This window comes from Myxocyprinus asiaticus, chromosome 38, assembly GCF_019703515.2.
Source record: "Myxocyprinus asiaticus isolate MX2 ecotype Aquarium Trade chromosome 38, UBuf_Myxa_2, whole genome shotgun sequence".
Taxonomy (NCBI): Eukaryota; Metazoa; Chordata; class Actinopteri; order Cypriniformes; family Catostomidae; genus Myxocyprinus; species Myxocyprinus asiaticus.
Window position 1 is genome coordinate 27,977,544 of NC_059381.1, and position 17,217 is coordinate 27,994,760.

The 17,217-nt window shown below is 36.8% G+C and overlaps 1 protein-coding gene across 1 annotated transcript in view; it reads right to left on the reverse strand.

Annotated features, from left to right (window-relative positions):
- Nucleotides 1-2,494: 2,494 nt before the first annotated feature.
- The window catches only part of LOC127428777 (protein POF1B-like), a 37,356-nt gene continuing 22,633 nt past the window's right edge, over nucleotides 2,495-17,217 (reverse strand). Inside the window, exons 8-14 of the mRNA XM_051677375.1 lie at nucleotides 16,195-16,308; nucleotides 15,822-15,974; nucleotides 15,312-15,431; nucleotides 13,042-13,173; nucleotides 9,995-10,065; nucleotides 9,533-9,679; nucleotides 2,495-5,442 (exon numbers count right to left, since the gene is read on the reverse strand). Of these exons, the coding sequence (XP_051533335.1) occupies nucleotides 9,556-9,679; nucleotides 9,995-10,065; nucleotides 13,042-13,173; nucleotides 15,312-15,431; nucleotides 15,822-15,974; nucleotides 16,195-16,308 (714 nt within the window). The 3' untranslated portion in view covers nucleotides 2,495-5,442; nucleotides 9,533-9,555. The remainder of the gene's footprint in view (nucleotides 5,443-9,532; nucleotides 9,680-9,994; nucleotides 10,066-13,041; nucleotides 13,174-15,311; nucleotides 15,432-15,821; nucleotides 15,975-16,194; nucleotides 16,309-17,217) is intronic.

The following is a 17,217-nucleotide window of genomic DNA, read 5'->3' on the forward strand; positions in this document are numbered from 1 at the left end:
GATTAAAATACATAACATCCTAATTGTCCCCCTTTTTAAATTAATAGATAAGTAATGTGAAATTTCAATTACATATTACGTTTTTCATTTCAGAAATCTGGTCTTAATGTAAGCGCATGTAGCTAATACATTGATCTTAGGATGTCTAGACAAAAAGTCTAGGATGAGACTTTTCAGCGCAAGAGTGAATCTGATGATTGTACTATATAAACTGTATGCTGAATAGAATGTATAATAATGCTAAGGGTCCTGATATTTGAAAGTCCTCCTGATAATGCCACATGTAATGTCTGATTTCACTAGTAAATTTATACTATGGCAAACATTATTTTACTGGATAAGCATACACTACCATTAAAAATGTTTTTTTTTCTCTCGAAAAGAATAGTCTAGAAACATGTAATGAGTGACTTTTTTAAAACTTACAATATGCAATCAGTAACATAATTATGTCTTTTTCAGCTGGGAAGAATTATTAATATTTTTTATTCTGGTGTCATTTTGCCCTCTGCTGGGCTGATTTGTTTTGTCCCACTCCATCCCTGATGGATCATTTTACTCTTTAATGAATAGTACTTTTAAGCTTTACAAGTAAAGGATCTGTTTTGCATATGTCCTGTAAGTAATAATAATATTAATAATAATAAATTCAAATGATTATGATTATGATCCTGGCTTTGTTCAAAATTTTGTGAAAGTATAGAATCATGTAGTAGAATTCAGTACCGTAAATCGAACCAAATCTTCTTTATAATTTAATTAGAAAAAATATCACATTTTAATAAAAAATAGGAAAGGGGCCTGGGAAGCTCAGCGAGTACTGATGCTGACTACCACCCCTTGAGTTGCAAGTTCGAATCCAGGGTGTACTGAGTGACTCCAGCCAGGTCTCCTAAGCAACCAAATTGGTCCGGTTGCTAGGGAGGGTAGAGTCACATGGGGTAAACTCCTCGTGGTCGCGATTAGTGGTTCTCGCTCTCAATGGGGCACATGGTAAGTTGTGCATGGATCATGGAGAGTAGCATGAGCCACCACATGCCGTGAGTCTCCACGGTGTCATGCACAATGAGCCACGTGATAAAATGTGCGGACTGACGGTCTCAGAAGCGGAGGCAACTGAGACTTGTCCTCCGTCACCCAGATTGAGGTGAGTAACCGCGCCACCACGAGGACCTACTAAGTAGGGTGAATTGGGCATTCCAAATTGTTAGAAAAGGGGATCAAATAATAAAATAATTACATTTAAAAAAGAAATAAAATACAGGAAATGCAAATTTTGTTTTTAGCCGATTAATCGAAAAAATAATCGAAGATTAATCGATTATCAAAATAATCGTTAGTTACAGCCCTAAAATATTCCACTTTATCAAGTGCTATTTTTGTTCTCTGTCAGAAGAGAAACCACTCCAGACGATTCAGTGCACAATTGGGCTGTCCAAATGATTCAAATTTAATCACACATTCGTTAGACACATTTATTTCAAAGAACTGCTTTGAAAGAGTGACTGATTCATGATTTAGGCGAACCGATTCAGACAGTTTTGCCAATTCATTAGACCCATTTATTTCAAAGAACTGCTTCGAAAGAGTGATTAATACACATGACATTTCTAGATCTGATTCTGAACAGCCGACATAAATCTCAGGCAGACTACTTGATTTCATAAAGTTCACTGATTGATTGTCGAGTAATAATTAAAAATAATATATTATTATACATTTATTTATTTTTTGCCGTTTCGCCTACTGGCAGCCTTTTTTTCTCTTTTTTGTTGCCATTTTTAAGATTTAGATAGGGTAGCTTTACACTGTAAAAAAAAAATCTGTAATTTTTCGGGATTTTTACTGTTTATTTTACAGTTTTTTTCCTGTATTTTTAAAGTACAGAAAAATATTAATAAAATTACAGAAATAGACTGAATTGTGAAATGTCTAATGTAGAATAACATGGAAAACCTGTAACTGTGAATAACCATCAAATTTCAATTTTTTTTAAAGAAAATCTTTTTTTCTACATAAAAAGACTGTTAAAATACATTCACAAATTTAGCATAATTTCACAAATATTTATATTTTATTTAATGTATGAAACTGTTGAAAAGCTAAAAAAATAAATAAATAATAATACAGAAGATCTCAAGTAAAATTAAAGCTACAAACTGTATTTTAATTATGGAAAATTACTGTATTTTTACGAGTTAGATATTTTCCGTTATTTCACAGAATACTTTTGGTGCCCCAGCTGCCGGAATATTACCGTTTTTTTTTTTTACAGTGTATGTTTATCATATATTCAAACACGTAACTTATTTAACTTTACAATATTTTTAAACTGGGAAAAGTAATTTTTGAAAAGGCAAAGGAAAGACAACAAAGAATGAATATATACTTACACGTATTCCAATTTAGGAAAAAAAAAAAATGTGGCAAAAAGCAAGGTGCTTTGCTGAAACTACAGGTTCAATATAGGAGAAATGAACATTCTTAAAAGTCCTTAAATGGTCAAAATATACTTTATTTCAAGCACACACTGTTACAGAATGTAAAATTCCATCCATCAATCGGTTAATGCTGCAGATGCCACACTGTAATTGTGAAGTTTATTCATTTAAAGCGGCACTAACATATTTCAATAAAAGGTGCATTTAGTCAGGTTGTAACATATCAAACAACATATCATTTTCTTTGAAAACAGCATTTTTCTAAGAACCTAAGAGCTTTGGATTTCCAATGCCACGCTGAGGTATTTTTAAAAAAAGAGATGTTTTAAAAGTTATTGTGAATATTTTCCTCTTGGTGACATCAGGAACTGCTCTCTTCTTGCCATTCTCTCTTAACCACTAACTTGAGCAAAACAAAATCTTGACATTTTGCACTGTAATGAAGGTAAAACTTCACACTTAAAAACAACAGGATGTACCTTGAAGTCCAAGATTCCTTTTAGGCATATTACATTGAATATTAAGAGAGGGGGGGAAACACTTGAGTAGGTCAGAACAACTCAGAACTACAGCAGACACTGTAGAAATAGACTCTATGTACCATAACAAAAATACTCCCAGCAGCTGCAGGCTATAAAAGCTGAAATTAAGGAATTATTATAGCTTACTTTACTTTAAAAAGATATCTTCCATTGCATGTTTAAAAAGTGTTGAATAAGGCAAAAATTACATTTTAAGAGCCATAATAATCTATTTTTATATTATATCTATTATGTTAAATACAGCAGTGATCCAATTTGTAAGATTTTTGCATAGTTTAAACCTATCACTGTTATCCCATTCGGCATAAACCACTTATAAGCAGTAAAATCCCTCACCATCTTAAATTGCATATTAATGGTCTACTGATATATTGGCAAGGCCAATTAATTGCCAGATATCTAGCATTTTTAGATTATCAGCACAGGCCAATAACTGTGCCTTTACTGACAGCATATGTTTTCAAATATTTTTTCTGAATTTTGAGTAAAATTTTATGTAAAAAATGTTTATTTCAACATTTTGAGTATGTCTCTGTCATTTTCAATATATCAGCCATGGGTCACTCCAGGTATGGACTGGCCATCGGGAGAACCGGGACTTTTCCCGGTGGGCCATCCGTGAAACGGGGCCGAATGGGCCGCAATAATCTGAAATGGGGTGCCGCGGTATGCAGAAAAGGACAGCAACTACCCCCCCCCCAACCCCCCCACCGCTCAACAAATTTGGGCCAGTTTCTATCTAAAATCCCAGGCCGATTTCTCTTCACAGTCCGCCCCTGGGTCACTCTGCTTTGCAGATATCGGCATCGGCCATAGAAAAGCCTATTTCAGTCGACCACTATTACATGCATGCATCCCTTTGCATATGAAGCATCACCTCTCTGATGTTTTCAGAACATAAACATAAAAGGCAAAAAAAAAAAAAAAAACATCATAAAATTACCCAAACTAGCAAAACCAAATAAATGAGAAGAAAACCAACAAGACTAGCAACCACCATTTACATTACAGACAATACTTGGCTGTGTCTCGTTTAGAAGGCTGTGTCCTCCGGAGGTCGCATTTGACGGCCGCATATGTCATCGAGGCTGTCTCGTTTCAGAAAAGCGAGTAGGACAATTCGAATGCAACCTTCTTTCATGGGAATTCGGAGGATGCATGAGGTGTATCCTTCGTGGGCACTCATATCCCACAATACTTTGCTTCAACGGAAATGTCTAAAAAAAAAAAATGATGTCAATTTGCCCGTAAATATGATGTTCAAATGCAAGTAATGTTAATTCCCAAGTTGAAGTACCTCAGTAGATGGGTGCAGAGTATATAATATGTATAATTATATTCATATATAATTAAAATAAAGTATTAGACTAAAAGTTCACCTGTAAAATCTATTTTCTTTTCTCTTTACATCATTATAACTCTCCTAAAATTTACCTCATACATTCCCTTCTAAAGGGACTTTGTTCCCTTCTCACTCAAAGCGCTCGCGCTTGTTAAAGAGTGGCGTGCTGTCATAGCAACCATGTTACGTTCCGTTTCCGTTTGTCCTGCGAAGTCCATCTTGTTTAAACGAGGCTTGTTTAAAGGAGGACACTTGGTATACTGCAGCCTTCAAAGGATGCGTCCTACCTAGCATGCAGCCTTCCAAACGAGACACAGCCCTTGACTACAATAAGGGTACATTTCCCTCCAAATACACTACCAGTCAAAAGTTTTGAAACACTTACTCATTCTTTATTATAATTTTTGTTTCACATTTTAGAATAATAGTAAAGTCATCAAAACTATGGAATAACACAAATGGAACTATGGGAATTATATTGTGACTAAACAAAATCCAAAATAAACCAAAACTGTGTTATATTTTAGCATCTTCAAAGTAGTCACTCTTTGTCTAGAATTTGCAGACATGTATTCTTGACATTTTCTCAACCAACTTCTCGAGGTATCACCCTAGGATGCTTTTTAAACAGTATTGAAGGAGTTCCCATCTATGTTGGGCACTTAGTAGCTGCTTTTCTTAATTATTTGGTCCAAGTCATCAATTACAAAAACGTTATTTTTTTAATTAAATTTTAGTTTTATAATGAAATAAATTAATATGGTGGCACAATTATATTTTTGTCTACAAAACTAATTTCAAATATTTAAGCATACGCCTTCAAATCAAACAATTTTTAAAATCATGAGAAACATTTCAGTCAAGTGTTTCAAAACGTTTGACCGGTAGTGTATGTATATGTGTACAGTAGTGCTGACCAGAGACTGCTGAAGGGTTTGGTGGAACACATGAAGGATGCAAATTTTAAAATTCTACAGGCCAAGCATTAAATGTTAGAGCCATCATCACCATTAGCAGCCCCTGGGATGAGGGAGAGGGCAGTATGCAGGGTGAGAGCCAGGGAATCGCATCTGGACGAGGAAACGGGGAGACCTCGTGGTCTTCTTCCAGTTAATTCCTGTCAAAAAAGCAGCAGTTTCTTGGTTGGTATCTGCAGACTTTTTCACTTTATCTGTGCAGAAATTGAGGGAAAATGTATGGAATTCTGCAGAATGATTTTAAACATAATGGAATGTTTTAAATGGAGCCGAGAGCACTAAACTCTTACTGATAGCTAAACAGCATAATGAAATAAGCCAAAATATTTAATGAACAAACATGCAAGGGGTGGGGGATGCATACAACTTTTATAAATGACAGATGTCACAATTCTGCTGAAATCTGCAGATTGTTTTTGCATTCTGGGCGCCCATATTCTGTCTGGGCCTGGTAATGATTTTCTGCCCAGATCAGAACAGAGCACACAGCATTCATTTTAGAGTAAGTTTTGCAAATTTGTAAGATTTGTTTGTCTTTTTTTAAGGTTTTGTTTTCAGTCTGTGAGTAGTGGCTGTACAGTGGGGTTTAAAAGTTTAAATTCACTTGTGAAAGTGTTTCAATTTGCAGTTATCTAATTTAATGCAGTTGTATATTAAATTAAGCTAATTATATTATCAGCAAAAAATTTGAGTTAAAAGTTGTAGGGAAAATGTATATGAATGTCTGAATTTCTTAGTATTTGGTATGTCCCCCTTTTGCTTTAATGACAGCATGCACTCAAGCTGACAGACTTCACAAATTTGTGCAAAACCTGACGATCCATGTAATCCAGCATTATTTAAGAATGTTCCAAATGGCATCTTGTGTTCCGCTGTGGTCTCAAGAAAATCTAACCTTTTCATACAAAGGATTTAAAGGAATAGTTCACCCAAAAATGAAATTTCTCTCATTCACTCACCCTCATGCCATCCTAGATGTGTATGACTTTCTTTATCCTGCAGAACACAGATTAAGGTTTTTAGAAGAATATTTCAGCTCTGTCAATCCATACAAAGAAAGTGAATGGGTGCCAACATTTTGAAGCTCCAAAAATCACATAAATGCAGCATAAAAGTAATTAATATGACTACAGTGGTTTAATTAATATTCTCAGAAGTGATATGATAGGTGTGCCCTTACAAAAAAAATATAAACTAGCCGCAAATTTGCAGCTCGTTATTTTCACATGCAAATGAGCTTGTGATTTGCCACAAATGTTTTCCAGAAGTTTGCAGCTTTTCACCAGTAGTGGTGAACCTCCGCCAAACCTTTGGCAACAATGGACAATTTGCCGCAAGTTTGCAGCAAAACTCATTTGCATGTGAAAATGCAAATTTTCAGGCAAATTTTCAGTAAACTCTCAATTTTTGTAAGGGTGGGTGAGAAACAGATCAATATTTAAGTCCATTTTTGCTATAAATTCTTCTTCCTGCCCAGTATGCATGAAGAATGTGAATCACCAAAAACACAAGAAGAATGTTAAAGTTAAAGTTGAGATTGTCTGAGCAGTGAGGAGAATTTATAGTAAAAATGTACTTTAATATTGATCTGTTTCTCACCCACACCTATCAATTCGCTTCTGAAGACATTGATTTAAACACTGGAGTAATGTGGATTACTTTTATGCTGACTTTATGTGATTTCTGGAGCTTCAAAATTTTTACACCCATTCACTTGCATTGTATTGACAAAAAGAGCAGAGAAATTCTTCGAAAAATCTTCGTTTGTGGTCTGCCAAAGAAGAAAAGTCATACACATCTGGGATGGCATAAGGGTGAGTAAATGATGAGAGAATTTTCATTTGTGGGTGAACTATTCCTTTAACATTAAAATTTCGATTATTGATCAGCACCTTATTTGCGTGCTTTCCAATTCACTCAGTTGGGCTTCTGTTTAATGTCTGGCATAATAGCGTTGGGAGACCACAAGAGGGTGATATGACATTTACTGAAGCATGTCGCAAGGCACAGGTATCACAACATAGGCCAGGTATTTTAGAGCTCCTTGCACAGGATACATACTCACAAAATTTAAAAAGGTTTTTGTACTTCTTCAAGAATGAAAGTTATGCTGATGAGTTTGCAGGTTAGTGTATGAAACTGGTGTAACTGCGTAAACTGAACAATTAGAAATGGCGACGTTTATTATTAAATTTCTCTGTATGTATCTTTGAAGAGGTTTCATTCAAGCTGTCAAACCACAAAAAGACACTTGTAACTGAAAATACTTTGTGTAGGCTCTATGAAAGATGCATATACACAATATATCATCCACTGATGGCTAGAGTAAATAATCGTAGTCCTTTAATAATGATTTGGGTCGAATTTAATGGAAAACTATGCGAGTTGGGCTTCGTGTCACTGCAGATTTTTGAGCAGCCTCCAGAGAGGATAAGCCCGCGCTGTGTATGTACCTTCATAGACAATAATTGTTTTAGTATGCGCCATGTCATCTGCCAGACATGTCCGATTTGCAATCCCCTTAAATTTACCCTGCCGATCACACTTTACCAACGTTGTTTTCAGAAATATGTCTGAAAAGACAAAGACTCTTGTGCAACGAGCAGCCCTAACTGTATATCGATAATCATCAGGAAAATCTTCTGAAAAAGGCATCGATACCAAGCCTATTGTTCAATGTCACAAATTTGAATGTTAGTGACCTAAAAAATAGTGCAGCATCTTTAATATTTATTTTTCATTTACATCATAATCAGGGTCAAAAATGAACTTTTTTACCGTGGGGCAATATTTGCCCTCTGGATCAGATTTTTAGAGCCATTTTTTTACCTTTATGGGGCATTTTAAAAAACCACTGTGTGTCATTTATTAATATAAATTCCAAACTAATTCACTAAGGTTGTTACCTATAATTTTTAAATCAGCTTCAAATCATATTTTGTGATAATATGTATTAGGTTAATAATAAAATATTAGAAAATAGATCAGATGTTTAGAGGGAACTTATTATGGGGTCATTTCCTAACCCTACATTTTCCAATTTTGGCATTTTTGCCCTAAGCCCCCATTAATTTCTGATCTCGATCATAATATTTCTTTGTTTTAAATTCGTCTATCCTAAAACTTCCTTTTTATTTCCAAGTTTAAATGAGATTTTGAATCCCAGATTTTCAATGCGTTCAGACTTCTGAACCGCACTGTATATCTAGAGTTTCAGAATGATAAAACATTGCTGGCAAACTGCTCTGAGATTCTTTCTACTATAGCTTAAATCTCAGCCCAGTCTGAACTCATTCTGATGCAACTATGTGGGAACCCAATGGATACAGCTTTTTGACACACTGGATTCCTTCCCAGAAAGTACACCAAGTGTAAGACAATGATGCGATTTTGAAAAATTGGTTCACCAGTTCAGGAAATATTACCTATTTCAGGCATATGAGACAGTGCTAGTGTCAAAGTAGACAATCATTGGACTATAGGACATGCACTTCATGCAATGCAGCAACATAACGTACATGTTGCATCCAGCTGCAGTTAATATTTTTCTCAGAAACTCATATGACTTTAATTACTGGAGCAACAAGCCCAGCATTAAAGATCCTCCATATGTTTTTAATGAAAGACATTATTTGTCTAAACCAAGGGGTCTTGGTAATGCTGGTTAGTGGGGGCAGTAAGCAAAGATGGCAGCATGCAGGTTGCATACTTCCATGGGAATGCAAACAGATATTTCTCTCAAGGTATTATAGACCTCTTTGGTCTCAGAAGACATGTTGATTAAAGAAGAATTCTCCTTTATTACATAATTTTGCTTTTGCATCATTTATTGCATGTAATGTAAGTAGGTCACTGGTCAAAAGCAGACTGTTTGTGATCACATAGTAAGGTAAGGTTCAATGACATCATAACTTGCTTATGAGGTAAGACACTAACAAAAGGACAGCCCCATTAATCTATTAGTAACATTCCCAAGTAGAATTTAGCATGGTCCCTCTATGCCAGGGGGAGAAATCTATCAGTAACCACTGAATGCAAATGTTGACTTTCTGGATATTCTAGAAATTATGTGAACGTTTTAGTGCAACCAAAGAGAACACATTCTTCATAGTAATTCTTTATGCCTCTTGAACCAATTAAATCAGAAACTCAACAGGCAAATTAATTTAACGACAAGACCATTTAAATGACCTTGGTAAGACCGTATGGGTAGAAAAATGTGTCCCTTACCAAACAAATACCAATGTTACAGCCTAGATTACCCGTCTGGTAATCCCTCCAGTGCTCTCGATGACGACAGTCCTGTCCTCTTTAATGGGTGGTGTGTACTGGTAATCATCACTCAGCAGACCCAGAATAGGGTACTGGTTCATGTATCTGTTCCATGATAAGAAAGAGCAGAGTTCAAAATGAGTCTTTATCTTTTGGACTGACTGGCATGGAACAATTATCTTTCACATGACATTCTGAATATTTATAAGCAATGAAAAAGTATTTTCTTTCTGCATATGACCAGAGTCATATAGAGTTAAATCTATCAAGTAATGTGACAAAGTTCACTATCCTGTGAATTATATAAGCAATAGGCCATGAAGACACACATAAATTACAAATGGCACAGTTTCCTGAGATTGAACCATGTTTATATATAGTTTATGCACTTATCCCCACACCCCAACCAAAGACACACACCTCTTGGTAATGACAGTTTTCGTCGTACTGCTGGAGCTGTCACTCTTCTGCTGCTTGAGTCGTCTGATCTCCTAAGGGTGCACACCAAAGGTCAAAGGTCAAATGCATTCAGAATAAAGTACTGCAGCAGGAATCTGGAGAAATATCTGTCAATCAAATTCACAAAGTCTACTCTGCATTCACATTCCTCAAGGGTAATGAAGCTGAGATAATACAAAGAGGAAACAAACAAAATAATGTTTCGTCTATGATGTCAACTTCTAAGCAATTTGCAGTCTTTATAATGAGGACAATGTCCTTGTTCTCAGATTCAATTGTAAACATATGAATGTCATTTTCCTTGAGTCTGTCAAATGATTGAATGAATGACAATATTGGTTAAGCAACCAGTCTATACAAAGTGGTAGCATATACATTCACTGAGTACTTTATTAGGAACACAACTTGGTATGGCCTGCCTTTGCTCTAAAAAAAACAAAAAACAGCCTCAATTCTTCATAGCATGGATTCCACAAGATGTTGGAAACATTCCTTTGAGATTCTTGTCCATGTTGACATGATTGCATCACGCAATTTCTGCAATTTTTTCAGCTGCACATTCATGCTGCAAATCTCCCATTCTACCACATCACAAAGGTACTCTATTGGATTCAGATCCGGTGACTGGGAAGGCCACTGAAGAACAGTGAACTCATTGTCATGTTCATGAAACCAGTTTGAGATGACTTTTGCTTTGTGACATGGTGCATTATCATGCTGGAAGTAGCCATAAGAAGATGGGTAAATTGTGGCCATGAAAGGATGCACTTGGTGAGCAACAATACTCAAATAGGCTTTGGCATTCAACCGATGATTGATTGGTATTAATGGGCCCAAACTGTGTCAAGAAAATATTCCTCAAACCATTAAACCACCGCCACCAGCCTGGACTGTTGACACAAGGCAGTTTAGGTCCATAGATTCATGCTGTTCGCACCAAATTCTAACCCTACCATCTGTGTGCCTCAGCAGAAATCCAGATTCATCAGACCATGCCACGTTTTTCAACTGTCCAGTTTTGGTGAGCTTCTGCCTACTGCAGCCTCAGCTATCTGTTCTTGGCTGACGAAGTGGAACCCGACGTGATCTTCTGCTGTTGTAGCCCATCTGCCTCAAGGTTCAATATGTTGTGCATTCTGAAATGCTATTCTGCACATTGCAATTGTACAGAGTGGTTGTGGAGGCTGGGGTGTGATCGAGCACAGATCTGTGGAGAGTGAGGTCCGGGAAAGCTGAGTGGTTAAGGATTTACACCTGTGCCAACACCTGTTTGTATTCCCAGTGAGCTGTGACACGGAGATAAAAGGGGAGGAGATGGTGGCAGACAAGAGAGAGAGCTGAGCTCCCAGCGAGTATGTGTGTTTGAGAGTGTTCTGCTGAAAAGCAAAGATTTTTTGTGTTTGAATAAAGACTGTATTTTGGAACAAAGTACGCCATCTCCCACCTCCTCATTCCAGAGAACTAAGGGATTTTCTACAGTGGTTATCTGAGTTATTGTAGACTTTCTGTCACCTCGAACCAGTCTGGCCATTCTCTGTTGACCTCTCTTATCAACAAGGTGTTTCCATTCGTAGAACTGCCACTCACTGGATGTTTTTTTGTTTTTGACACCATTCTGAGTAAACTCTAAAGACTGTTGTGCCTGAAAATCCCAGGAGATCAGCAGTTACAGAAATACACAAACCAGCCCATCTGGCACCAACAATCATGTCATGGTCGAAATCACTGAGATCACATTTTTTCCCCATTCTGATGGTTGATGTGAACATTAACTGAAGCTCCTGACCCATATCTGCATGATTTCATGCATTGCACTGCTGCCAAACAATTGGCTAATTAGATAATCGCATGAATAAGTAGGTGTACAGGTTACAGTTTCTAATAAAGTGCTCTGTGAGTGTATTTCATGGACTGAGGAAAATGAAAGGTTTCCTCGAAGGAAAATAAAGTACCTCCTCAACAACATTGATTTTGACCATTTTCTAGCATCCTTCCAATCTGTTTTGAGTTGTCAGTAACTGAAATTTGACAACAGCCATACTCAAAGTAATAACTGGGAAGATGCCACCCAACCACATGACATTGCAGAAAAGATGACAACTGCATTGTGTGCCTGTTGAAATCAACACTGACTTACCAGCCCTTAGATGATGTTTTTCACATTACACGAAACCCTGGCTTAACATGAATTTTAACCCGATTAAAGCCACTTTTAACTTTTCACACTGAAAGGGGGTTAGTACCACATCTAACCCCGGGTTATGAAACACTGTTTGTCTGATTTTGAGGTGCTTACACCATATTGTAGTGCCAAAGGTATACAGATTGAAATGATGTGGTATCGGCCAGTTGTTTAGCAACAGGAACTGAAAAGCACTATGCAAATAAGAATATTAACTTAAGTGTTTACATAACGAGTATATGGACACCCCCATCTAATTGGCTATTTTTCATACAATCTTTTCAGACAAACATTTTAAGTAGAATGGAGTGTGTTAAAGTGCTCAGTCTGGTACTGTCAGAGGATGCCACCGGAAAAATGGTTAACTAAGTCTGGTGTTGAAATACTTGACTAGCCTGCTCAAGACCTAAACCTGAACCCCACTGAACACCTTTGGGATGAAGTGAAACACCGACTGCAAGCCAGCCCCACAGTCATGTTCCAACATCTAGTGGAAAGTTTTCCCAGAATAGTGAAAGCTGTTGTAGTAGTAAAGAGAGGACCAACTCCCTCTTAATGACCATGGTTTTTAAATTACATGTTTAAAAAGCACACATGGGTGTGGTGTTCAGGTGTTCACATACTTTTGCCCATATAGTGTACGTACAGTGTGAAATCTAATTACTAACCAATGGTAAAGTATGAGCAGTGTGAAATATGAAACAAGATCACCCAGGATTATGTTAATCCAGGGTTTAGAATGAGAGTGGGTTAACAATTTCAAATGTTACAAGCCCATTTGTGTGTGCGGCAGAACATGTCTTTATGTAGGTGTATGTTTATGTACCTCCTCCTGGTGTTTGATGACACTTTCACGTTGCTCGAGTTTGGTGAGGAGCTCAGTGATACGCAGTTCCAGGCTACTGTCAGAGGTGTTTGTGATGGTGGTGCGCTCGGTCTGAATCTTTATCAGCTGAGACTAAAATGCACACACAAAAAAGACAACATACGAAATAGATAGATTTTAGAGCAAAAACTAACTAGATGAGACACATTAAAAGTAATTGTAAAACAGCATTCTAGTTGTAGACCGATATATCAGTTTTACCGATTAATCGTTGCCGATAGTTTATATATATATATACACACACTCACACAGTGTGCTCAAAAGTTTGCATACCCTGGCAGAAATTGTGAAATTTTGGCATTGATTTTGAAAATATGACTGATCATGCAAAAAAAACTGTCTTTTATTTAAGGATAGTGATCATATGAAGCCATTTATTATCACATAGTTGTTTGGCTCCATTTTATATCATAATGATAACAGAAATCACCCAAATGGCCCTGATCAAAAGTTTGACGCTTGAATGTTTGGCCTTGTTACAGACACACAAGGTGACACACACAGGTTTAAATGGCAATTAAAGGTTAATTTCCCACACCTGTGGCTTTTTAAATTGCAATTAGTGTCTGTGTATAAATAGTCAATGAGTTTGTTAGCTCTCACGTGGATGCACTGAACAGGCTAGATACTGAGCCATGGGGAGCAGAAAAGAACTGTCAAAAGACCTGCGTAACAAGGTAATGGAACTTTATAAAGATGGAAAAGGATATACAAAGATATCCAAAGCCTTGAAAATGCCAATCAGTACTGTTCAGTCACTTATTAAGAAGTGGAAAATTCAGGGATCTCTTGATACCAAGCCAAGGTCAGGTAGACCAAGAAAGATTTCAGCCACAACTGCCAGAAGAATTGTTCGGGATACAAAGAAAAACCCACAGGTAACCTCAGGAGAAATACAGGCTGCTCTGGAAAAAGACGGTGTGGTCGTTTCAAGGAGCACAATACTTGTTGACCCCTCTCCAAACATAGCGCTTATGGTTGTGACCATAAAGCTCTATTTTGGTCTCGTCACTCCAAATTACAGTGTGCCAGAAGCTTTGAGGCATGTCAAGGTGTTGTCGGGCATATTGTAACCGGGCTTTTTTGTGGCATTGGTGCAGTAAAGGCTTCTTTCTGGCAACTCGACCATGCAGCTAATTTTTGTTCAAGTATCGTCGTATTGTGCTCCTTGAAACAACCACACCGTTTTTTTCCAGAGCAGCCTGTATTTCTTTGTATCCTGAAGAACAGGGAGCCCTGCAACAGATGTCATGGCCCCCACAAAGCCCCCCACTGATCATCGTGTCAGTCTGAGATTACATAAAGAGACAGAAGCAGTTGAAACATATAAATAGATAAACCTAAATAGATAAAAGAACTGTGGTGAATTCTCCAAGAAGCTTGGAACATCCTATCTGCCAACAACCAAGAAAAACTGTCCAGGTGTACCTAGGAGAATTGGTGCTGTTTTAAAGGCAAAGGTGGTCACACCGAATATTGATTTAGCTTTTTTATGTTTACTGGACTTTGTATGGCATTAAGTGATAAATGAAAACTATTTATGTCATTCATTTTGAAGACATCCTCACTATGCAACATTTTTCCCAAGTGCCTAAAACTTTTGCACAGTACTGTAAACCTGTGATTTCCCTTGAATATTAATTAAATTCTGTATTCTTTTTATAATTACTGTAGTTTGGCAACCAGAAATAGTGTCCAGTTTATTTTAGGAAGAATTGTTTATTCTGGTAATTTTTATTAATAAATGTAATTATTCATTCATACATTAATCATTCTTTTATCATATTTCTGTTTTATAAAAGCAATATGCTATGAGAGGATGTGCATTACAGTCCTTTTACCAAATGATAGACATTAACCATGGTAAAATCACTGTTAAAGATGTTAACTCAAGACGTCTGGATTTATTATAAAATGGATAATTCTGACTCTAAATTCTGTCTGGATGAGCGGATCTAAAACACATCTGTGACTGCACATTCTTTTTTAATGCACCAAGTTGCTACATTCAGAAATCTAACTATTTATTGAACATTTGTTTGTTATCATATCACACTTGGACATGGTTATTGGGGTTTAAGGCACCCTGCTTATTCACTGCCTCTTATAGCTTATTACATTAACATGATATTCCTACTAAGGAGTCATAATTGATACATTTAGTACAAATTCATCAACCCCTATCTATTCTTTCTTTCTTAATTATTTACCCGCAGGCTCTTGAGTTCTCTCTCCTTCTCCTCTCGTAGTTCATTCAGCATCTGTTCGTACTGTTTGGACAGCTCCTGTGTTTTGATTTGGACAGTGGAACTACTGCCCTGACCAACCATCTGTGGAAGAAACACCCACAATTTCACATACACACACATTCACACACAAACAGAGAGGGGAAAATGTAGAATCAGAGACTATAATTATATGGATTTCCACTGCATAATCTCTAGTTTCCTGTTTCTGAAGTTTTACAATGATACCAGTGACCACAAGATGCAGGACTGCTATTACAAATGTACTGTATTGAACAATACGTCAACAAATATTCAAACATAAAATTATCAAATGTATAGTACTGGCTCTGAAATCATTTTCTCACCCTCAAACTTTCTCACGAAAGAGATCAAGGTTGGTTTGGAACATCATAAGGGTGAGTAAATTATGACAGAATTTCCATTGAGTGCTGTAGTTGAGCAACCACAACAAGGTCCCTAAGAAGTTCTCACCTTCTTCCTCAGGAGCTCATTCTCTTCCTCAAGAGCCCTCTTGCTGCCCTCCAGCTCTTTGATGCGGAAGTCTTTGCTGGGGTCTTTGCTCTGGAGGACCAGTAGCTGACTCTCTAAAGTACGCTGAGCATTGTTACTCTCTTTCACAGCCACCTAAGAGAGTAAGATAGTGAAGGTCGTGAAGATTGAGATGGACATCTCACAGCATACAAAAATTCTAGGTGTTATCAGTTCTGAAATTACCACCTAAGCCACTAACTATGCAGAAATTATATAAAGCCATGAATTGAGTGTTACTGGCATTGTATTGTTGGCAGGACTGATGTTTGGAAGTGAAGCTTATATGTTGTGGTTTTATAGTGGCGCCCCCTACCTGCAGTTGTCTGTTGTGCTCACGTACAGTCTCCAGTAGTCTGTCATACTGCGAAGCCTGATTGGCTTTAAAGCTCAGATCTCTCTCCAGCTCCTCCTTCTCACTCTCTAGACGCTGCAAACACACACACACACACAACAAATCCAGCTTACAACTGGACACACAGAGGCACTGATGATGTTTTTTGAATTGGAAAGAATCCTCCAATCAGGTTCACTTAAAGTAATATTTCACCCAAAAATGCACATTCTGTCATCATTTACTCAACCTCATGTTGTTCCAAATCTGTATACTGAGAGATTTTAAAGAATCTTCATGCAGTTCTTTTTGTTCCATGTTTGATGTCCTGACACAATGCTATCACATGGTTTCAGAAGACTTTGAATATAGCCATCTGAATACTTTTATAATATTTTTATGGTACTTTTATGGTGATTTGTTGTCCTTTTTGGAGCTTGAAAGACATGGTCACTGTGAAGTATAAACTGTTGTTGTATGGAAGAGAGCGGCATGGAGATTATTCGAAAATTATTTTGGTAAATTTAGTAACAAAAAAAAAAAAAAAAAAAAAAAAAGATGAGTAAGTATTGACAAAATTCTCAAAATTCCTTTAATAAATCATCAATCTGATTAAAGATTAAAAATTACTAAACTGGCTAAAATGAAACAATTTGATGATGCCCTAAATGCAGACAAATTCCTTTGAAACTGAATCTGCTTGTGACCTGCAGACAAAAAAACAATTAATTGGATAATCCCTCACTTTTTTTAGCTACTGATTAGTTGTTGGGTCACTGATTAGCACGCACACATGCACAATGCATTCAGCATATTTTCATGTTATTATATTTCCAGCTTCAAAAGAGACCACACAAACTTAATTAAAAGTAATTACAAGTACCAATTGAGAACTGGAATAACATTGTTGTATGCCATCACAACCTCAAACACAAACATTTGCAAATATGCTTCCTATAAATCATTAGTTGCTTTTGGCAGAATATGTAGGCTTCCACCTCTGGT